General features: G+C 31.6%; 1 protein-coding gene across 6 annotated transcripts in view; it reads right to left on the bottom strand.

Moving 5' to 3' along the window:
* The window catches only part of Ankrd12 (ankyrin repeat domain 12), a 121956-nt gene that overhangs the window by 31506 nt on the left and 65018 nt on the right, over positions 1-25432 (bottom strand). For 5 of the 6 annotated variants that reach the window (XM_013363631.4, XM_021734393.3, XM_021734395.3 and 2 more), the window contains 4 exons: positions 24819-24965; positions 22306-22506; positions 19425-19567; positions 14551-14698 (listed from right to left, as the gene is read on the bottom strand). In XM_013363631.4, the coding sequence (XP_013219085.2) occupies positions 14551-14698; positions 19425-19567; positions 22306-22506; positions 24819-24965 (639 nt within the window). Of the gene's footprint in view, positions 1-5522; positions 5603-6452; positions 6554-14550; positions 14699-19424; positions 19568-22305; positions 22507-24818; positions 24966-25432 lie in introns of those variants that run through there. The other variant, XM_078030399.1, reaches the window with a different exon arrangement.

Genomic DNA, 25432 nt, shown 5'->3' with positions numbered 1-25432 from the left:
AAATCCCTACAACAAAAAGTTTGTGCATGTGTTTAAGGCACTCAATCAAGATTTACATATTTTTTTCAATACTAGGAATACTAAGAATTATTTTTACAATGGAAACAGTGTTTGTTTATAAGAATGGGTTAGTGCTTAAAAAAAAAGTCCCAATCTATACTTCAAGTGCTCTTACTGCTTTATTTATTTAAAAACAGTATTTATGAATTTTTTTTGTTAAAAAATAAGACAGTTCTTGTTAGAAAACCATAAAAATAGAGAGAGGAAGCTCTGTGCTAGAGTCTTACCAGCCTTGAACTTAATTTCAAACACTTAGCTTCTGGGAATAAATGTCTTATACAACACCAAAGTGTCATTGGGCCTAAACCTGCTCATGTAACAGTAACTTACACAATGAGCAATATGTACTAATGATGTCAATGACTTAATGTAACTATGGATATAAATAAAGCTGGCATCTCAGATGAGCAGCCCCTTTTACTCTGCCTATGCACCTTGCTTGTCTCCATCTCTTTTTGTTTTTCATTACAATTGTGTGTTAAGAATCTAGTCTTTCCTTGAAAATATTTTCCACAAAATTCTGATCCTCTGTATTAAGGTAAACCAAGTGCTTATTGCTGTCATTCTAGAATTTTTCATCAAAAACCTGAATTTGTCGACAATTTTTTTTTGCTTTTGTTTCTATCATGTTTCTCTGTTTCTGTTTCAACAAATTTAAAATAAATCCTTATCCTTAAACTTATGATATGTGTTGTGCATTTTTTTTCTTTTGGTCCCCCTCTCCTCTTTCATTGGAGAGGGAAGGAAAGATAAAGGAAAAAAAAAACTTTTTGATCTGAAAACATATCTTTCTTCAGTTAAAAGGCACTTTTCAAAAATTAAATTTTTTTCATATCATTTGCTCTTTTTTGGAATGTGAATAAGATGTTCTGGGTGGGTTTTTTTTTTTAAATAATGTTTTTCTTGCATTTCCAATGTTTTTGTTTTCTGTATGTCTCACATACCCTTCTTCCACATCTCTAATTAGATCTTCAGCAATGTCTTAGTCTAATCCTCAGTACTGTATAGTATTTACTTTAGTTATATATACTTGAATTTCAAGGTCTCTTTGGCCTCTTGTTATTCTCTTTTACAGCAGTCTTCTCTTAATATGGTCGTGGATCCTCAAGAACACTGAGAACTTACCTTTCTTTTCCTGCAATATTTACCATCTACAGACTCAATTTTTGGCTTTAATTCAGTCATTTTCCTCAAACTTGGTATTTCTTTTCAAGTGGATAAAGAGAAAAATCCATTTGATTAAGCAGTTGGTTTATGGAAGAGTCTCCTGTGAGTTAGGAGGTTTGTGGTTAGTAGTCTCTAATCCTAGTCTTCCAGCTGAGAATGCTCTCTAAGTATAAGACTCTTCTACTAAGAAAACACAGAAATTAATAGAAAAAAACTGAGAATCTCAGTTTAAGAGAATATCTAGGGCCTCACTGGGAAGAAAGTTTTACAACTGCAGCAGGATCCTTTTAGTTGATATTTCCTTTGTTCTGCAATAGTTCACTAACCAAAACTACTATATTTATAATTAAAAATTATATAAACATAATTGTTACGTTACCCAGGCAAAGAAAGTAACATTTACAAAATGCATCTGTATTTAAGAAACAAACCTTAATAGCTTTCACATCCCCAAACTAAGTCATGTAGCTTAAAAAAGAGGAAATTAGATAATTTCAAACTGTCTCTTCTAAATTTACATATGTAAACTTCAATTCTAAATTCTCCAGAATGTTAAGTGTTTTATTGGCAAAAAGTAATTATACTTCTATTTGAAAATAAGTTCACCATGTGAGCATTTATTTTCATTTTAGTTTTATAGTAATAGATATTGGTAAAAGAATTATAGCTGAGAGTGTAGTTGTGAGATGGAGAGGGAAGAGAATATCATCAATAGCTGAAAATACTAAGTCTGAAAGTAAAATCTACAAATGAAATAAAAATCAAGTATCATTGCACTCTATTTACACTCCCACTAGTTATCACACAACACTCTTCTACTAAAATTGTTGCTAACACAGAAATTGATTTTACAAACAATACAGTTTTCCTCCTTTGAAAATAGGACAGGTACCACAACAGAAATTTTGATGTCACTAAAGGAAACTGACAAAATCACCCAGTCTCAGATATTCCATCATGAATATATAACATTACATGAAGGTCCTTTAAATCATGACGAGATAAAAACATTTTTCTGTAGACAGGATGATGTAGCTCAAGATGAACTCATTTAAATGTACACACATTTAATCAATGTTTTAAAGAAAAAGGATTTTTAGGGTTCTGCCCAAAAATATCCCTTGAATAGAGTTTTTGTCTTAAATATTCAGCAATATCACACTATAATTATTATGTGACAGACTCACTTTAAGTTACTGACAGAAATTCAGCTCTTTAAAGAAAACCATAAAGAACACTAAAAAAATTAATCTTGATATTTGTGATAAATAACTACATTTGGGGGGCAAATATACTTGGAATTTCTACTGTATTACATTTAATAATTTACTATATTACATTTCAAAATTTAGACACAACGTGTTAATGTGCAAACCATCCAGAGCACACGGCAGTTGCAACTATAATTTTCCATTTTTCTGATATATATGTGCATGCTATGCAAGTCAAAGATGCAGAATATAATTTTTATAGACACTGCTAAAGAGTGAGTTTTTACAATGTATATTAATTTAGGTATTCATAATTTCTACTCTTACCTCTACTTAAAAACTGATATTTTTCTGTAATAAATCATGCCACCTGAAATTAAAAATTCTTAGATTTTGGGACTAGTTTAATATAATTAATTCACATAAAACACATGATAAAATCTGTATTGATTTAAAACTACCAACTTAATTTAAAAAAACTATAGATTTTAAAATACTGGTAGAAGGAAACTGATGGTAATTACATAGAAAACATTTTAAAAATTAAAATTTAGAACTCTGTGTGTAAAGCATACATGCTACAAAAAAGAGGAGAAAACAGGGCATGCAAAAACACTATAACAAAACTTCTTTTAATTAGTAATTAAAGAATACCTGATTGCCTATTATGGTGTATGCTCAGTCTTCTGAACATAAGATTCCTAAATAGCTATTTTGAAGTATTGATAATAAAGGGATATATATATATATATATATATATATATATATATATATATAAAGATAAGCACCAAATATGGTGTTTGGTATTATTCAACAATTTCAGAAATAGGCTTTATCAAGAAGATCATTAACAATCTTGGTAAAATAGATTCTTGAGTTATAAATGGACACTGATTTTCCATAAAAGTTCAAACCTATATTACAATCTAACAAATACACTGAAAGTTATTAAAATATGCCATTTGGAAAGAAACAAAAAAAATGCTATTTACATTTTAACTTTCATATAAAGTAGTGAAATCTTTAGTATACCAATATACAAACTACTCTATAAAATGCTCTATTGAGTCTAGAGTCTAACGATCAAACATGCTGACATACGTAACACTTTAAGTGACCTCTTCCTAGAATATCTATAATTCTAATTACAGGTTTGCTTGAAGCTGGGTACAGTGAAGCACACCTGTAATCCCAGTGGCTTGAGAGGCTGAGGCAGGAGGATCACGAGTTCAAAGCCAGCCTGAGCAAAATCGAGGTGCTGAGCAACTCAATAATACCCTGTCTCTAAATAAAATACAAAATAGGGCTCGAGATATATGGCTCAATAGCTGAGTGCCGTGTGTTCAATCCTTGGTACCGCTTGCTTGTCCAATCCTTGCTCTACTGCTCAAAAAAGGTTTGCTTTAAAACTTCCTAAGATGGTGATCTTCCTACTCATAAGACAGTTAATATCACAAAAGACTTTCAGTTAAAAATTCTGGTATAATGTAACTTAAATATTTGGATTGTTTCTGGACTTCTTAATATATTAAATGTTACAATTTCCATAAGCATGTACTGATATTTGTATTTTCACAGTTCCTGAAATATGAAACTGAGGAAGTAAGTTTCAAAAATTATGACAATGTATTTGTGGTGTAATAATACGATTTACTATTTTAACATGGACAAAATGAAGATTCAAAAATACTGCTTGTTTTATATATTTTATGACACACAAATGCACTTAGTAAACACCATATGGTAATTATATATCACTGTTTTTTACAAGTCTCCTGTCTCAAAAAACAGCTTGGTTATTTATTATGATGAAACATTTTCTTCCATATAATGTGAGGAAAGTTTATAGCAGCTGCTTAAGAAACAAGGCCAGACTGTTGACAAAGATCAGAAAAAGATGAATAGCTCTTATGACAATGATTGGCATTTAAAGTTTGTACAGTGGGCACTGTTTTAAAGTACTAAAACCAGTATCTGGCAAAGTTGCTAACAAAACCTCTACATTGGCAATTAGTAAGTATCAGAAATTATAGGGGACATTATATAATAGAGAGTTACCCACTTTTCCATTATCATAATTATGGTTTATGAGTAAGATCTGGCTCTCTAACTATGAATTCTCAGTATGATAGCAAGAAGCAATCATTGTTATTAGATAGAATTTGCTATAAGAAGGTAATGTGAAATAAGCCTACAGGAAAAGACTAAAGGGAAAAAGATTACAAAAGTATGCAAATTTAAAAGAACCACACATTTATACACAAATAGGCTATATTAATCAGAGCATGTATTCCTGTAACATTTTCATGTCTGATACGCATGACACAAAACTGGTGCTCCAAGTGTGGTTCATGAAGTGAGGCCATCTGTAATTTATTTACTACAGATCTCTTACAAAAAGAAGGCTTGTGCCAGAAGTGGAAATTAAGTATGTCATTAAGCACACTGTTAATTTTAGTTGACTATTAATTTTAGCTGATATTTTTCCACAGCACTTTTTTCCTTTTTGATGAAGAAAGTACTATGTTGATTTACATTTTGACATGAGCTCCTCATCTTGAAGACTAGTAACAGATTATAGAATGTCTACTCTGAACAGAACTGACTAAAATAAAGCACAATGCCTAATGGAACAAAACATATGTGGAGTGCTACTTAGATAACACTCTTCCATTTACTCCAAAATTTTTAAGTTCTAAAATTCAGTCTTGATTATTCTCTAACTTTGCAGCACTTAAAGTGTATCTGTCACATGAATGACATGACATACAATGCTTTAAATCTTTCCACATATAAACATCTATGGGCAGTTAAAGTAATTTTTTTCCTTTTTCTTTTTAGTTGTGTGTCTATGTGGTGCTGAGAATTGAATCCAGTGCCTCATACAGGCAAGGCAAGTGCTCTACCAATGAGCTACAACTCCAGGCCTTAAAGTAATTCTTGATTAAATACTAGTAATTCTGAATTTAGAGTGAATGAAGTTTGATAATAGTTAAGTCTAATAAGGACCTCATGTAAATTAAACTTTGGGTATTTTCATCAGTTTTTTTTTTAGCAACTCCAAAATCTTTGTATGATACTTACTGATAATTTTTGCATCATTTCTTGAGGGACTTTGATTAAGCAATAATTCAGGCACATTCACCAGGTGGAAAGTAAATATTCTGAAAGATCAATACATAGCTGATGAACACAGGTAATCATTAAGATCAGTGAAAATTAAAAAGGTTCTAAAATATGTGTTCTGCTCTAATTAAACACATACGTTCCAATAAAATACCTTTCTGTGGGAAAATTTTGTTGCAGCACATCCTTCTATGGAAATGTTTTTTAACAAAAGCTGTTTTTCACAATGCCACTTTTCAGAAGAGACCAATTAAGAGTTTATAGCTATAATAAGCAGAATATGCCGCATAAAAAAACGTTCTACATTTCAATCTTATTTTCTTACTTTCTAATGGAATAAAATGCAATTTCAGATAATATAATCCTGATTCCACATAGCACTAAAAATGTTTAGAGAATTTTCATCTTATGGCTAGCAGATGAAATTAGAAAATACAGGAAGCAAATGAAAATGAGATTCTACAAAGGTAGTCTGGGAAGCTGGGTGAAAGTCAAAAAGAATTATGTCCTAGAAACCAAGGTAAAAGAATTTTAGTAAGAATATGATCAACATTAAATTCTACATAGTCTGAAAGACAAGGACTAAAATACAGCTAACAACCTGTGTGCTCTCAGTAAAAATAGACTCCATGGAAAGTAGTCTATTACTTTAAGAAACTTAGTTATGAATGGAAGAAGTTAGAAAAGTAAACAGAGATGCAAACCAAGAGCAGATCATACTGGCAAAGTTTGTATATTAATATCCACACAAATATTGTCACAATTGTGGCAAGCTTAACATCTACCTTTTCCCCTCCACCAAAATCATCACTTCCTCTGCAAGTAGTCCCCAACAATGCCTCATCAGCAGTATGCTTACAAATTTTTATGCAAAAATATTATACGTACATATATAAATACATGTAGGTTTTCAAAATATTCTTCAGGGCCATTGGTATTGGTCAGCAGTAAAGCATCTGCCTACTAAATGTGAGGCTCTGGTTCCATTCCTAGCACCACAAAAATAAAACCAAACAAAAAACCCTAAAATTAAGGAATATGCTCACTTAATAAAAATGACCTCTGACTATTCATACTGATCTTTCTCACTCAATATCTTATGATAATCTCTCCAAGAAAACTGTAACATAAAGTATATTACTGACATTCTTTTTTATGATTGAGGGTAATCCATGTTGTGGCTGTATCTTGATTTAATAAAACAATCCCCTAGTGATCACTGTACACTTACTTTTACACCAACAACATCACCACAATAACCACAAGGTATTCCCAGAAGTATGCTGCTATATCAAAAAATATAGGTATTTTTTAAAATGCTTTTTTAATTAAAGTTTGAGCTTTCAAAAATATAGGCAAAATATTATTGCCTTAGCTCCAATAATCATTAATCTTTGGACAATTCACATCTTCATTCACCCCATTCTTATATCATTTTGAAGTAGAACTCATTCATCCTACCATTTCATCATGAATGCTATATATATATCTCTAAAATGATAAAAGCTCTTGTACTTTTGTTTGCAGTTGCCAGACTTGACACTACGAATTCATATATCCTTTTAATCTCCTTCAATTAGATACTACATTTATAAGTTGATTTATTCTTCTGTTATTTCTCTCTAAAAAAGTATCTATATATTTATATGCTATTTAAGTCTTTATCTGCAACTTTTAAAAATCTGACAAGTAAATGGTCAGGTACAGAATTCTTAAGTCATATTTATTTTCTCTCAGTAGCTTTTCTTCCACTTTTGCAAATTAGAAGTCAAACACTGATCTGACTTTTTCTTTGTAGGTAAGAGCTACATTCAGAGCTAAGGAATTTGACTAATACATAATCTAGAGATTTTTCACTAATTCACTTGGGGAATGCAATGAGTTTCACAATCAAGAGACTAAGGCATTTTCAGCTCAGAAAAAAATTTATTTTGTGGATTATATTATCGTTGCCTAGGTTCCTTGTTTATTTTTCTTATACATTCCTATAAATTTTGTTAGGTCTATTAAAATGTGTTAATTTATTTTTTTAGTTGTAGATGGACATGATGCATTTATTTTTATGTGATGCTGAAAAATCAAACCCAGTACCCCACATGCTAGGCAAGTAGTGCTCTACCACTGAGCCACAACCCCAGCCCTTTTTTACTTTGATGATTCTTTCTCTTAGTATATCTTTGATGTATTATGCAAAACAAGTTTAATTTTTTTAATTTGATAATTTAAGTCTCAACAGTGAACATTCCAATCTTCCTCTACTAAGCTATTTATAAAATTGTTTTGTTCAAGTCTTTTTGTGCTGTATCTGAATTTTTTAAATATTTTTTTCGTTGTTGATAGACCTTTATTTTATTTATTTACATGCAGTGCTGAGAATCAATCCCAGTGCCTCACATATGCAAGGCAAGTGCAGTATCACTGAAATCACACAGCCTCAGCCCCTGAATTTTCTTAATGTCTATTTCTGTTGCTGAAGTTATTTCCTCTAGTTGTTTTATTTAGCTTGGTTAACACTGTTTGCTTATTCACATTGATTAGTATCTTTTATTTCTTCGAGGGTTGTTATTTTCTGTTGTTGGTTATCTGCAACTTAATGTTGAAGTAGTTTAAGTGGAAAGTATCTGGCAAGTGGTGAAAGACAAAGTGACCTCTACCTATCCCTTTGGTTCCCAGCCAGCAGCTGAAGCACCAGGAAGTCTCTCTGTTCTCTAATTCCAGGTCCTCTCCCAATCCTAATGATAGACTCAGCCTCCAAACAGGTTCAGGTGTTCCTTAGATTTGTAGGGGATGAGAGCCCCGGCATAATCTCCAAGAGCCAGTGTCTTATCCCAATATTTACTGAGAAATATTTATGTACCCTACACTTAATAGAGTCCAAGTTTTTTTACTAAAGGGTAATGAGGTAAAAAATAGAGACCAAGAGCAAAGTGGCAACCTTCATAATTTTGCCTAGTTTTAGCTCTATTCATTAACATTACTTTCAAGTAATGATTGATATCAACTCTTTACCAAGATTATACTTTTCCCTTTATTCATCCCACATCCCAACTCCTTTCAACAATTTGTCTCACTTTTGGATAGACAATACCTTTGTGGATCATTTCCTAAGTGAAACCAAATAATTATCACTATTGCTGGTCCTTTCTCAAATGACTTTCTCTTTTTTTGATACCAAGGATTCAACACAGGTGTGCTTAACCACTGAACCACATTCCCAACCCTTTTTAAATGCATTATGAGGTTTTTCCTTTAACATATCACCTCAAGAATTTCTCAGTATTAAAAAAAAATGAGTTTATCAATACCGCAAAACATATATGTGCCATTTAATGACTTTTTTTGTAAAATGTTTTGTAGCTGTAGATGGACAGCATGCCTTTATTTTATTTGTATATTTTTATGTGGCGCTAAGGATTGAACCCAGTGCCTCCCATGTGCAAGGGAAGCACTCTGACACTGAGCTACAGCCCCAGCCCTAACGACTTTCTCTTTTTTTGATACCAGAGATTCAACACAGGTGTGCTTAACCACTGAACCACATTCCCAAACCTTTTTTATATTTTATTAGAGACAGGGTCTCACTGAGTTGCTTAAGGCCTTGCTAAATTGCTGAGGTTATGTTTGAACTCCTGATCCTCCTGCCTCAGCCTCCTGAGTCAATGGGATTACAGGCAAGTGCCACTATGCCTGGTCATCTAATGGTTTTAGAAAAATCTTCTACAGAAGAATAAATAATCTATTAATTTTTTAGTTGTACTCATTATTGGATAAGTATAAAGTGCCTTTCAAGTCATTTTTATTCCTACATGTTCTTTTTTGTTTTTGTTTTAAATACAATTTATCTGTTGATTGAACCGCACATTTGGGTTTCCTACAATCTAAATTTTGCTGATTTGCAATTCAATATGCTCTCTCACCTTCACATTCCCTATAAACTGGCAATTGGATTCTGAGAGCTGAAAACACTGAGGATTGCATCCTTTGACAAGGCCACAGAGGGAGTTTAACATGTTCTTTCATCCATGGCACATGTTTTCTTATTTGCTTTCTCACTTTTTATTTAATGTTAGCAACTGCTGATAATTAAAGCTTAGATATATTAAACTGGGGGTTGTAAGATGTTCATATTTTAATTTTATTCCACTTATTTTAACTGAATTAATTTTATAAAAATACTTTTCCTTACCCTCAATGAAGTTATCCAGTGACAGAAGTTCACAGAGGAAAGAAAAATTATTTTTCTCTTTATTTCTTCATTTTAGAGTTTAAATAAATACTTTATTGTCTTCTGATGACAGATTGTTTTTAAGTTATCATAATAAGCTCATGGACTTAACCATATTTGATGGGTTCCAAACCTTTGTAATTAATACCCTTTTCAGAGCTTAAATTCCATCTTTGACCAGTGGGAAAGTACTCGGAGTTGTCTCCTATTTTTGTTTTGTATTGTTGGGAATCAAACCCAGGACCTCATGCATGCCAGGCAAACATTTTACCACTCAGCTACAACCAGAGGGCCCCAAGTTATCTCTTAAGGCCTTCTGACAAGACTTCATATTAATCTTTGATTCCTTCCTTGAAATCTGGAATGAAAAGATGCTTTACTCTCACCTTACATATTTCCTACTCTTGGTTTGGAATCATCCTTTTCTAAATAAGTCTTCATTTTCTTTTAGTAGAAAATGTTTTTAAAATCATAATCTGAGAATTAAAAATGATTATTGCTACTGTCTTAATGTTCTTAAGTCTTTATAATTGACAGAGCAAGGAAACTGTTGTGTATGTATATATTTTAAATTTTATTTGGAAACAATTACAAACTTACAAAAAGAAAAATTAAAAATATTAAACATAATATATCCATTATCTATCTGGACTTCTATATTATTAAGCTTTTACTCTCTTGCTTTATGATTTATTTCTTTTGTTATCTACACATGCACATGTAAATATATTTTTCTGAAGCTTATGATAGTAATTGCATGCATCACAGCACTATACTCATGTGTACTAAAGAAATAAGTATTTGCTAAGACATAAAAATGTCCTTGTATGTCACCACAATACAACTGTCCATCTTATAAGACTAATCTCCTGTCCATATTCCTTGTTAAACTATCTGATAATATTCTTCATAATCATTTTCCCCATCTAGTATAGGATCTAGTTTATAGCAAGTATTGCCCTTTATTATCACCTCATAGTATGAAACATTTTATTGTCTTTACTGAATAATGAGAATAATCTTTCTCATTATCACTGTCATTTCTAATCTTTCTCATTATCACTGCCTGTCTCTGTTTTAAAAAAACAAGCATTCATCATGATTATATATAAGCAGCTGTGAACTAAAAAGTGGTATTATATACCCTCTCAGGATATTATATCTGGAAGTACATTATGAACATCTTTCCCTTCTGGGATGATGTTAATTTTGATCACACAATCTAGGTGCTGCTATATTTCTCTACTACACCCTGATTGGTTTGTTTTCTTCTTCCCTCTCTTTTGTTGAGAAAAGGCTAATATGCTCACAATTCCTCCTATATTTTTCAAGTCATGAGTGATTCTTTGCTAACCATTTTTATCATGATGGGTATAAAATGATCAACTGTAGGAGAGGGAACTGACTCGGAAAGGAGGATGAGGGAATTTTCTGGAGTGTGAAGGCATCTTGTTACCTTGAAGGGGTTAGACTGCAATTCAATGCATTTCTGAAAATCCACAGAATATTACAGTCAAGAGTTGCAAATTTCACAATGCAAATATTACTAAAAATTATAAATCAAACATTGAACTCAAATGAAATGTATGCTAAAGTACTTAGGGATGTATGCAACTTATAATGAAATGCATAAAAAATGAGATGAATTGGTGATTATATAACAATGTAATAAAGGAAGCAGCAAAAGTTAACAATTATAAAATTAGTTGATGGATGTAAGTATTTACTGTACCATTATTAGAATTTTGCTATGTGTTTAAATATTTTCATGATACTGAGTTTTTAAAAAAATGGTTTATAAAGACTAAAGAGTGTTTGCTAAATGAGTAATTATAACTTGAGATAATTTTCTCATGTTAGCATAATATCTAGATTTTGAAAGTGCAACATATATAAGATTCTGGATGTGAATAAAGTTATTGTGTTCATCTACGACTAAAAAATTTTTTTAAAGGTCACTTCATAAGACAGTAGAGCAGTAACAAAAACAGTACTTCCAAATAATATATGTATGCGATTTCAAATGAGTACATTTAAATTAATAAATATTTTAATTAGAGGTCCATTTTCTCCATATCACTAAGCAGTTTACTTATTTAAGAAGGCCATAGCACTTTCTTTTAATTAAATGTAGTTTACCTTTTATTTTGAAATATACACAATAAAGAAGCCAGTTTATAATGTTATTAAAATAATTAAAAACTATTTTAAACAGCTATACAAGTAACATATGCTTTAAAATTATTTCTCTGCTCATTTTGGGGCACTTAGTTCATTTAAAATTTTTAGTATAAGAACTACTATAATAATGGCTTTATACACATACTGCCAGCATTTCCAGCTACATCTTTCTGAATTTTTCATACATTTAAAAAATGATTTTCTAGAAAGTCAATAAGAATGTATGAGTCCTCTCAATAAGAGTCACCGCAAGTTCACCAATGGCAGAAAACTATCTTTTAAAAGCCTTTAGCAATTTTATATGACAGTTTTTATTAAGTACTTCTGTATGCTAGGTACTATGTTATAGTGGAGCCTGTTTTGAATATTTCTATTGGTAGGCTTCCTGTCTTATAGTTAAGGATTAGCATTTCACTGGCTTAGAAAAAGCAAAAAGCAGTTCTTTATAATTTTATATGTTAAAATGAGTTAAGAGTTGCAAGACAACTTGACTTTTTCTGTACCTGCCTAATCTTTCTCCTGTCCCCTCTCTCTCCTTTTGTCTGTCTCCCCCTGTAGCTGCTTCTCTTGGTATACCTGTTCTCTGAATTTGTGTGTATATGTCCTTTTAATTGTTTTGGTAAGATCTACATATATTATTGTGCTAAAGTCTAAAAGCATCTTTCACACTTTGGGGTCTCTATCCATCATTCTTCAGTTATGTTTATAAATTTTCACTCATTTTCCAATGATTAGATCTACTGTTTATTGATTTAGTTGATCTTGTCAGATAAGCTACTATTTAATAAACTTCATTCCACTATTCTACTTAGAAACATTAGAAAATAAGTTTTTTTAAGAAAGAAATTATACTTAGAAACAATACCTAGAAAATTTATTTTTCACCATTGGACTCTGCTCATTATTAATATTTTGCCTTTCTTTCTTCTCTCTGATTTCCTAAAGTTATTTATTTTCTTAAAAAGTTTAATGATAGCTACGAACTTTTACCAAATATAGCACTATTTTGGCTCATCCTGTACGTATTAATAGTTATGTACACATTGTCTACAATTTTGAGATATTCATAATATGCTGGAAACAATGCTGCAAATTCGAAGTACGACTACATTTCTGTCAATTTTACCATAGATTTCTAAGTTTACGTTTTACATATTTACATAATTCTCAGCTTTGAATGATATGTCCTTTATTACCACAAAATTATCATCTTGCTACCATGGACTAGTTTCTGACTTATCCAATTCTTATCCAATGTTAATACGATAATTCTTGCATTTTCAAAAGCATTTGTAACATATTTAATCAACTACCATAGAATAAGTCATAATACAACCTTTCATATTTGAAATACAATTTTACTAAACCTTTAGTGTTGTCTCTTCCCAAAGGTTTTAACTTGATACTTAAACTCAATTGTTTTTATTTTTCTTATGTGATCTCACATTTATAGTGAATTTGATATCTATAGCTATTATTTAAATATCTCTTTTGTGGTAAGTGCTCACTGCTGAATCTTTTATTTCTGAAATTCCTTATTCTATTTATCATAATTTGGCACCATCTCCTAATCAGTTGGAGTATATTTGCAACTAAGTTATGTTCAGCAAGGCAGTAAAGACATATTATTGAGAAGGTGGGTTCTTTTAGTTGTCCTATCAGGTGAAAAATAAAGTTGTATCATGTAAAATAAAAACTAGAACTTCTCTGCTTCCAACTATAGATGCCTGTCTATTGCTCTCTCAAAATTTCTGAGATGCAATTAGGTAACATCTAATTGCTTACAGGAATTCTTTAAGCTCTTGAGGATATGGCCATAGATTGAAAAAACTATTTTTTTCCTTTTTTGGAACTGAGGATTGAACTCAGGGATATTAGACCACTGAACCACATTCCTATTTTGTATTTTATTCAGAGACAGGATCTCACTGAGTTGCTTAGTACCTTGCTTTTGCTGACGCTGGCTTTGAACTCTCCATTCTCCTGTCTCAGCCTCCTGAGCTGCTAGGATTACCAGTGTGCACCTCAGTGTCCAGCTTAGAATTCTTTTTCATTGATTTTTGTCTGAAATATGATTGAACCTTTTCCATCTATATACACAGACTTTTTCAACATAACCAAAAAAATTGTTATATTCTTTTGGCTCTTTCTTTTTAAAAACCATTTATAAGGAAATTGCCCCTACCCTACAACAATGTCCAGAGTGAAGATGACTCATTAATGCCAGAAAAAGACAGGATTTGCTTTTTAGGGGCATAATACAGAATAGACTGAAAAGAAGTCATGGGAGCAGCTATGCATGGGGAGAGGATCTACAGTATACTTGAATATAATAAAGGAATAGCTCAGCAATTTTGTAAAGAAAATACAGAAAAAGGGTAGAAAGCACTATGACGCCATTCATAAAAGGTATGTGTAGCAAAAACCTAGATTACTGACTACATCATTTTTAGGTAGCTAAGATTCTAATAAGAGCTAGCAAGCATCATTCTACAGTATTTAAATTTTATGTATTAAAAAATCAATCCAGTATGAGCTACTAAAAGATAAACAGTTGAATATAAATTATCTAAAACCAACCTGTATAACTTTCATCATCATCAGACAAAGGCACCTCTCTTTTTAGCAATAACTCCAATTCCTCTGTTTCTGCTACATCCACTGGGCGCTCCCCATGTTTATTAGCTTGAAATGGGTTTCCACCATGACGAAGCAACAGTTTCACTATCTGCAACATTAAGTGGTAGGAAGATTTAGTCTCTTTATAGATGATATCGTTTTGATCATTCTCTTGATAACACAATGTTCTTCCCAGTGTTAATTCTACTCTCCATCCAATACTTGCATCCTATTCTAAATCATTATTCTCTTCCAGTTCCATTTTCACTGACACCTGCTTCCATGTGAAGACTGGCATCTACTAAAAAAACGTCTGCCTTGAAGTTTAAACAGGGGCCTTTTAATGCTTAATTTCATTGTTTTTCTTCCTGTTTTATCATAAAACTCAATAAGAATTTGAATATCTATTAATAAGTACTATTTCAGGTTCAGAAAAATCAATGAGTAATAACATAGCCACTTGAATTGTGGAAATTCAAGTAGAAATCACAAAGGATCTAGTTCCCTTCTTTTTAAAGCTAATACTATTATAAGTGTATTAATGCCCTAATGGTCCTTTCTTCCTCATCTCCCAGGAATTTCATCTGTCATATGCCCACACAATTTACTTAGATCTAATGAAGCTTAGACTTTAAGGCCTTTCATTTTCATGGGAACCTTACAATTCCTTAATCTGACTTTGTATTCATTCTTTAAATTTTTTTCAAAAAGGACCCCTTCTTCCCATCAAAGTATATAAACTACAGGAATCATAAAACCAGGATCTGTCTAGTTAGTCATCATTTCTTTTCTTTTCTCTTTGTATATTCTTCCTTTCATTATTTTTGAAACCCTTTTAGTTTGGCTTCTATCTAGAAGACAATCTTTTCAGTTCATGTCTCTTCTACCTTAAAAAAAAATGTCAATGAAGAAATGAAACAAAGACAAAAAACTGTGTTCAAAACTATATTCCTAATCCTAGATGCTTGGGAGTCTGAGGCAACAGAAATGCAAGTTTGAGGTCAGCCTGGGAAACTTAGGAAATTCTGTCTCAAAATCAAATAAAAAATAATTGGGCATGTAGCTGAGTGGTAAAGAGTCTGCCTGCCATGCAAAAGGCCTGGATTAGATACTCAGTACTACCAAAAAAAAAAAAAGAAAGAAAGAAAGAAAGAAAACAACAACAAAAAAATCAAGTTCCTGAAAAAAATGTTTATCTTTGCAGCCTTCTCTTTTTAAAATAGCTCTTCACTCTTCTACTTGCCTGCATCAGTCCTATGAAGTACCTATCCCTGATCTACTTTTTCAAACTTTAATATATATCATCTCTTTAGTGTTCTCACCTACTCTGACAGAATGTGATCAATATACAATTCACTCATTTTCATTCTCTTAATGCTAAACCCAAATATTCAAATATTCATTGGATATATCCAATTGAGTATATGTGTATTTCAATACAAAAGCCCCACATCAACGAGTTTCAAATTAAGTTTATTAAAACTTGTACCTTTAACCTTGCCATTCTTAGTGAAATCTACTCATTTACCAGAGTTAGCCCACTATTATCAATTGTGACTCCTTCCCATCTCTTCTTATTTTGATCTTTTACTTCCACTGACATTGATGTGTTCTATGTGACACAAACCCACATTAAAATTTATTAATATATATTTCCCCCTTATTATAGACTATAAGCTTCACTTGGGATCAATTCTTAAATATATTACTCTCTGTATTCCCAACAATTAACAATGGTGTTTTTGTATACTTAGAAAATATATAATTTAAAAGACTGTTTAAACAAATAACATGAACAGATGAGTATTAACTACATTGACCACTAAAATAATAATTTTAAAAGATACTGTAAATCTAGAGTTTCAAACAAATTATTTAAGAATGAAGATTCACAATGAATTAAATGAAAAAATATTCTTGACTATTTTTGCAGAAAATTTGAAATGTTAGAATGTATAGAGATAACAATTTACTTTTGACTCCAAATGCTAATATTTTATTCATGTTTATGATTATTAAATTACAAGTATTTATCATTTTAAAACATCAACTAGCTTTCCAAAGCTGCTGCTACTGAAGAACAATTATTCCTGATCCTTAGCTCCATATTGGAAACATCTACACCAAGTTACAAGAGGTGAAATCACCTGGCTATGTAGGATTGGGGAGGGGCTATAAAAGAAAAAACAAACAAAACTTTGATTCAATTATATTATTTGCAGTCCAAACAAAGAATTCCAGAGGCAAATGATGCCATCAATTCCCGAGCTTCAGTTTCTCTACAATTCTGTGCCACAATGGCTTTGGTTTCAATGTTCTTATCTCTCCTATATCAGAGGTAGACAAAATATGGCCTTTATATTTTTAAAGTTTTGTTAAAAGAGAAAAGAGGAAAGAGTAAAAAGGAAGAGTAAAAAAAAGGTGCAAAGTTTAAAATATTTATGATTTAACCTTTATAGAAAAAGTCTGTCAAACCCTGTACTGCAACTATATATATATTTAATTTCCACCTTTTAAAATCTTGCTTTTCCATCTCTTCTGCTCTTTGTCATTGTGGGTCCATGTCTTTTAAAATTTCACTTAGGAAAGACATTTGAGAAGATTAAATAAAGTATTAAAAAACCTCTAATCATTATAAATAACACTGTAGTGAACATTTTAATGAGCTGAAATGTTTTCCATTTTAAGGTTTATTTTCTTAGAAAAAAGCCCTAGGATGGGAAACCAGAAAAAAGGATCCTGACATTGTGTCCTATGCACCAGGAAACGATCAATAAATATAGAGCACATGTCTAAGATGATAAGTCAAGTACAGATTCAAGCATGATGCAAAAATTTTAATAGCCAATATTTTACAGACATCATTCTCATAGACAGATATTTATTCTAAAAAGGACTTAAGGCAAATTAAAGTTACTTCTAACAGGCAACAAACTAGAAGAATGTAAAAATGATAAGACAAAAAAATGATAGATACCAAACAACCAGAACTAAGACTAGTATAAAATTATGTATTGTGAGGTATAATACACTTATACAGCAGGTCGAGGAATACATTAATCGGAAGCAAGGTTAATCTTTTCTTATTCTAAATAATTTAGACCTCGCTGTAAAGAAGCTATGTTTCTGCTTCTTCCACATTAGGAATTTTTAATGTATAGTTGAAGTTGTCATGGCTATCTCTGAATAAAAGAAATCCAATTCCTTAGGGAGAGGCTCGTAAGACCTAATATATCTGTATGCAGAATTGAGAGTTGTTGGTAGATCTCAATTCTCTTTTCCTTAGGCTCAAGTAAAAACAACAAGAGAAAATAGCTCTCAAATTGGGACTCCTACTATCCTAGGCTTGTTGGTAGGAGGAAAAGCAAAGGTCTTTTGAAAATAGCATGCCAATCTTGCTCAGAAAGAGACTGTAAACAGTGTTTGAATCCATTTTAGTACATGAGCCAAAAGGTCAGCTTCTAGAAATATTTTGCAGCTATGTACATATTTAGAAACTGTACTCATGTAAACAAACATGTCTTAGTCACAAGGCATAATTCTTTTAAATTACACTTGGAAATCAATAAACCTTTATATACCACATTTAAAGGAAAGTTATTAATTTTTTGAAACTATTAATAATGCATTTTTTAAAAAATGGTAAAGTATGGTATTAGCTAGAAAACACATCTCTTCTGATAAAGTCAGAGGAAAGGGCAATGCCTCCTATATTTTGTCCGGCCTTATGGACTAATAAGCCTTTGCCCTTCTGCCTGTCCTCAGTTATCTATCCACCTATCTATCCATGCACCCATGCCAAATTTATTATTTCTTTGCAACAAACATTTCCAGGATCAGTAACAGAAAACACAAAATGCCTGTATGTATGATATTCACAGACTAGCACAGGAAACATGACAATAGGTAAGTAAAGAGGAAGAAAAAAGTGGTATCACATAGATATGTACCAATTGTTGATGCAGCAGAAAGAATGGTCAAATATTAAACAAGTCCAGTTTAGAGAAAATAATAAAGGTTACATTTTCCTTTTAATAGAACTTAATGAGTAACATGGAAAAGTATATTATAAAATTATAAATAAGGAAAATAGCATTTTAAATCTAAATTTTAGTTTCTAAAATATTTGAGTATATTTGAAGTAACAATTCAGGTATAGTTTTAATTTTCCCCCTGATATTTCTACAATATTTTAAGAGTTTAAGATGTGCTTACATGCAGTGTCTTCTTTTCCTTAGATAGGTATTATTTATTATATAATTTTAAGATGAAATGGAAGAATAGAGGAGAGACATAACTTGTTCAAGATCATAAGCTTGTAAACTAGTAAGGTCGGAATTCAATTCATACTTCTCTTCACTCTGAATTCCATTTGTCTAAGATAAAAATGCTTTCCAAAAGATACATAGTCCAATTTTGTAAAAGTATTATTATAAGTAAAATGTGCTTTAACCACATTTGGTTATCTGACACTACAATGTCTTAAAATAAAATTTCTTCCAAACTGTTTTAACAATCAATTATCAAATCAAAGATTAAAAGATAATGCTATATATGACTGCATGACCAATGTGATTGGGCAACCTGTATACTCAGAAAAATGAGAAAGAAATTATATCCCATCTGATTTAAATGTATGATATGTCAAGATCACTGTACTTTCATGTATTACTAAGTAAAACAAATAAAAAAAAAGATAATGCTACATCTGACTATAAAGTAGCAGTTAGGAAAAAAAGGGACACAAGATCGTACAACTAAGAAGTAAGCTAAATTATCCTGGGTTGAAATCTATGATGGAAATGTACATTATTAATTTCTTCTAGCATACTTACATCTCTGTGCCCACTACTAGCAGAATCATGGAGTGGAGTGTCATCATCTAATCCTTGTGTGTTAACATCTGCTCCAGCTGCTATAAGTATCTTAGCAACATCGTAATATCCAACATTGCAAGCTTCATGCAGTGGTGTCCAACCTAAAGTTAGAATATTAATTTAACATACAATTTTAAGATAAATGCAAGATATATGCAAATTTATAAGAAACATTTATTACCATTATTGATTAGGGTTATCAAAATTAAATTTTTAAATTATTAGATCATAAGTAATTAAGTTAAAGAATAGAGGACACAGTAACCAATCCACAAAACTACAACTATCTTATATTTGATAAAGGGGCTAAAAGCATGCAATGGAGGAAGGATAGCATCTTCAACAAATGGTGCTGGAAAAACTGGAAATCCATTTGCATCAAAATGAGACTGAATCCCTTTCTCTCGCCATGCACAAAAGTTAACTCAAAATGGATCAAGGAGCTTGATATTAAATCAGAGACTCTGCGTCTGATAGAAGAAAACGTTGGCTATGATCTACATACTGTGGGGTCAGGCTCCAAATTCCTCAATAGGACACCCATAGCGCAAGAGTTAACAACTAGAATCAACAAATGGGACTTACTCAAACTAAAAAGTTTTTTCTCAGCAAAAGAAACAATAAGAGAGATAAACAGGGAGCCTACATCCTGGGAACAAATCTTTACTCCACACACTTCAGATAGAGCCTTAATATCCAGAGTATATAAAGAACTCAGAAAATTAGACAATAAGATAACAAATAACCCAATCAACAAATGGGCCAAGGACCTGAACAGACACTTCTCAGAGGAGGACATACAATCAATCAATAAGTACATGAAAAAATGCTCACCATCTCTAGCAGTCAGAGAAATGCAAATCAAAACTACCCTAAGATACCATCTCACTCCAGTAAGATTGGCAGCCATCATGAAGTCCAACAACAACAAGTGCTGGAGAGGATGCGGGGAAAAGGGTACACTTGTTCATTGTTGGTGGGACTGCAAATTGGTGCAGCCAATTTGGAAAGCAGTATGGAGATTTCTTGGAAAGCTGGGAATGGAACCACCATTTGACCCAGCTATCCCCCTTCTCGGTCTATTCCCTAAAGACCTAATAAGAGCATACTACAGGGACACTGCTACATCGATGTTCATAGCAGCACAATTCACCATAGCAAGATTGTGGAACCAACCTAGATGCCCTTCAATAGATGAATGGATTAAAAAAATGTGGCATTTATACACAATGGAGTATTACTCTGCATTAAGAAACGACAAAATCATAGAATTTGGAGGGAAATGGATGGCATTAGAGCAGATTATGCAAAGTGAAGTTAGCCAATCCTTAAAAAACAAATGCCAAATGACTTCTTTGATATAAGGGGAGTAACTAAGGACAGAGTAGGGACAAAGAGCAGGAGAAGAAGATTAACATTAAATAGGGATGAGAGGTGGGAGGGAAAGGGAGAGAGAAGGGAAATATCAGGGTAAGGGAAGGTGATCCTCAGGGTTATACAAAATTACATACAAGAGGAAGTGAGGGGTAAGGGAAGAATAATACAAGTGGAATAAATGTTTTACAGTAGAGGTGGTCGAGAGAGACGAGGGGAGGGGAGGGGAGGGGAGGGGGGATAGTAGAGGATAGGATAGAGAGCAGAATTCATCAGTCACTAGAATGGCAATGTGTAAATCAATGGAAATGTAACTGATGTAACTGATGTGATTCAGCAATCTGTATACGGGGTAAAAATGGAAGTTCATAACCCTTTTGAATCAAATTGTGAAATATGATATATCAAGAAAGATGTAATGTTTTGAACGACCAACAATAAAAAAAATAATAATAATAATAATTAAGTTAGTATCTTCAAGTTGAGTGACAGACTCTTGATGGTAGTATAAACTGACATAGGATCATTATTTTGGTGGGCAGTCTGCCATTATTTCAAACATTTTAATGTGCATTTGCTTTGTTGTAACAACAGTTTCAATTCTACTAAAACAGTTCCAAGCTACACACAAAGTTGTTTTTTTGTTTTGTTTTGGTTTTTAGTTACAGGTGGACACAATGTAGTGCTGAGGCGAACCCAGAGCCTCACGCATGCTAGGCAGCACTGTATATCTGAGTCACAATCCCAGCCCACAAAGTTGGTTTTACGACAGTGTTCACGAATGATAATATTATGAAGCTGTTAAAAATGAAGTAAATTTACCTATTTGTACTGAAAGAAATACCTGCAATTACAGACAGGCTGCAGAACCACAGGTGGTTTAAAAAAAAAAAAAGCTTGTAAGTAAATGTTCATATTTACATATGATCATGAAAATAATGAAAGAATAACCTACAAATTATTAATACCATTTCTGTGGAAGAAAAAAAAAGCAGAAGGGAAACAGAGTAGTATAAGATGGGAAATTAACAAGAATTTCTATATTATTCTCTGTCAACATTTATTATTTGAATTCTTCATAGTAAAAATACATTGGCATATTATTTGAATAATTAAAGTTAAAATAATGCCACTCTTTTACAATCTTCATGTTCAAGTTAAAGTTTCTCAAGAATTATTAATGAATTAACTGCTTTGAAAACATCATGTACTCAAATTTACTTTGGATAGAACCAAAATTTAAAAACAATTATATAGTAATGTCAACTAAAATTTAAGTTCAATATGCAAAAATGTAATTATTGACAAAAAAATACAGCAGAGAAGGTTTTATGCACATTAAGCAAAAGTATTGTAATAAAATATATATTTTCAGAATTTTTTTGCAAAATAAATACAAATAAAACTGCAACAAGAATCTGTTTCAATATTAGATCCTGAATATCATTCTTGAATTTAATCTTACCTGCAAAATCTTTCACATTCACATTTGCTCCTAAACTTATTAATTCTTTGACTTGTTTCACATCTCCTCGAATAGCTGCCATGTGTAAAGGAGTTTCACCACGCTCATTTCTTTTATTAACTTTATCTTTTTGTCGAGATGAAGAACTGGGAGTTTTCTTTTGGGCTGCTGTTGTTTGTGATGGATGGTTTGGTGTGGAGTCTGTAAGAAAAAAGTTCACAAAGGTTCTAGGCTAAATATTGTATATATTTACTAAATGATTCTTAGTGATAATGTGTCTATTGCTAGAACTTTCTAACACCACAAAACTTGACGTGGATGATACATTAATAAATTTACACAAATACATAGAGTAAAAAGACTACCAAAGACAACAAGTTGATGAGAAACATTTTATTCTGTCAACTTATAAAACTGGTTTAAAATGATAATAATAAGTATCAAGTATATACCTTAAATGTATCTGTTTAATGAATAATCAATGAACTGCAAACAACTGTATTTTTCCTGAGCACTTTATACTATTAGTTTAACACCTAGATAAAATTAAATTGTAGGCCAAAGTTCATATCTCTAACTCAAACAAGCAATGCAGTTTTGTTCTAATGTTGAGTGAAAATTAAGTTAGATATGATCTTAGTATGAAAATAAAGCTAAAGATCTGAAATAAGGGCAAATGGAAAAAATCCCATAGATGTTATTCTTTGCTTTGATCCCCAACTTTTGATTTCTATTCTAGTTTTTATGTCAAAATCAGGAAAGTTTAACTAGATGATGGCCAAGGCACCCCACTCTCTCTTTTTTAGAACCACAGGGCAGGGAGAATGGGATGATGTTTTCTTAATTAAAGGTATGACAATATTAATTAATTCTGAAATTTTATAGCTACTTAAAAGAGTTAATACACTAAGAAAAAACAATCTCGGAAAATAATTTTCCATCATCAATCTTGCAAACTGACATAATTATGGAGTTCTAAAGCAATATCTATAAAAAAGTAAAGTTTTACAGTTTGGATTTTGAAGTATGTTGTCTCAGTAACAGTTTTCTACTTATTTCTAGAATGTATAGTCCCATAAGAGTAAGAATTTCATCTCTCTTATTCATCAACTATCTTTTTCAACTGTTTCGAAGACTTCTTGCTACATAGTGTAACTCAAGAAAACTTTGCTAAATGAATAAATTTTATTATTCACTTTATAGTAAAATTTTTAAGACAGTTATCTTGTTGATTTTCTTAAAAACTAAAGGACCAAATTAATGGATAATCAATCCTAACCTCCAAGTACATCTGTTTGGTAACACAGCTTGATATCAAGCTTTCTACTCCAGTTATATATATATATATTAATAATAAAAAATGACAAGGAATTATCCTTAAATGAAAAGAGCCAATAGAACAACAATGTTATTGTGTAATTGTATTTACCCTAGGAAAAAATAAAACAACCAAAAAATGTATATTTATGCCTAAAAATTCCCTGGAAATATAGATACGAGACTCTGAAGAGTAGTGCCTCTCAAAGGGAGTCACTGGAGACAAAGATGACTTCTACTCTTTGTCTTAATGTATTAATTCTTTAATATTCTGAAGACAAAAGTTCATGTTGTAAAAAGCCATTTTTACAAAATAAGTCTATATAATTTAACATTTTACAGAAACATTTAAAGTCGTAACAGTGTCAAATAATTTGACCACTCTTCTACCCAAGTTACTGGCAGAAAAGGTGACAAAAATCCAAAAATACACTATTTTAAAAAGCACAAGGATCTACGAAATTTGTAGGAGTGAAAGATATTAGATAGGCTCATACTTTGATTGAAATCAGGATACTTAGAAACACTAAGAATTTAACCATCATGTCCCCAGGTGCTTACCCTCAATCCCTACTCCCACTAAGAGTCAGTATAAGAAAAGTTCACTGGAAAAATTTTCTTTTTCAATACATTTCATCATCAATATATTCTTACGTAAAGATGCCTTAAATTCAGAGCCAATTTTTTTTTCTCCAGATACTTTTCCGTATCAGTCAGGGAGAAGCAATGTATAATAAAACTGCCAATTTAAACAGCAGGGGAGCAGTGAACTGGAAGCATAGAAAACATTTTTACCGAAATTGGGATAAATCATTAGTAAGGTAAAAAGCACAGTTTTGCCATGAACTTCTCATGTTGTTAACCTATTTCTAAATGACTCATTTTATTTAACGATTATCTACTTATAAAAAGTGAGGAAAAGAATCCCTGCTCTTATACACTTTCTATTCTAGGGGAGGATTCAGATCATGAACTTTCACACAGATAAATTATAACATTACAAACTGATGTTACAAGTAATTCTGATTAAATTCAAGAAAGAATAAAAATTAAAAATAGTTAAAAGTAACTGTCAACACAATGCAACCAGCATTCTCCCTAAGTGCCAGGGAATTCAGACTGAACTAGATTCCATAGGTACAAACATACATATACTAGATTATACTACAAATTAACTTAATGATGTTAGGTATCACCTGGACTGTTGTCTCTTGCTGTCATCTGCATAAGAAGTGCCATCTGCTTTCGTTCAGAGAGTGGATAACCAAAAAGAATGCTAACTGGTGTGGATTTCTTATTTCCAGCTTCCTTTTTTGTTTTCTTCTTTTCTGGACCTTCTTTCTCTGAAATTTTTAAATATGTAAGAATTTGAAAAAAAAAGTATTCCAAAGCAAAACATAAGACAACTTTTTTGACTGCTGCTATAAATATATATGAGAATCATTTATAATATATAAACTGGTAGTAGCCAGAGAAAAGAGCACTGGCCTTTAATTATATGAGAAAATTCTTGCTAAATGCTTTGGAAAAATTATATTCTTGTTTTATTGCTTCTAGGCACTTGAAATTTTATTATTTTTAAGATTTGTATTTTAGTGATTAGTTCTGCTAAAATTTAATAACTTCAAAAACACTTCAAACATTCCTTACTATAGTCATCCCTTATTATCTGCAAAGGTATGGTTCCAGGAACTCCTGCAGATACTAAAATCTAGTGCTCAGGTCCTTGACATGAATGGTGTAGTATTTATATACAATCTGTGCTAATCCTCCCATGTTCTTTAAATTAGCTCCAGATAACTTATAATAC

This window comes from Ictidomys tridecemlineatus, chromosome 13 (assembly GCF_052094955.1).
Source record: "Ictidomys tridecemlineatus isolate mIctTri1 chromosome 13, mIctTri1.hap1, whole genome shotgun sequence".
NCBI lineage: Eukaryota > Metazoa > Chordata > Mammalia > Rodentia > Sciuridae > Ictidomys > Ictidomys tridecemlineatus.
Note: the sequence above shows the minus strand (reverse complement) of the source record. Positions and strands in the feature narration are given on the sequence as shown.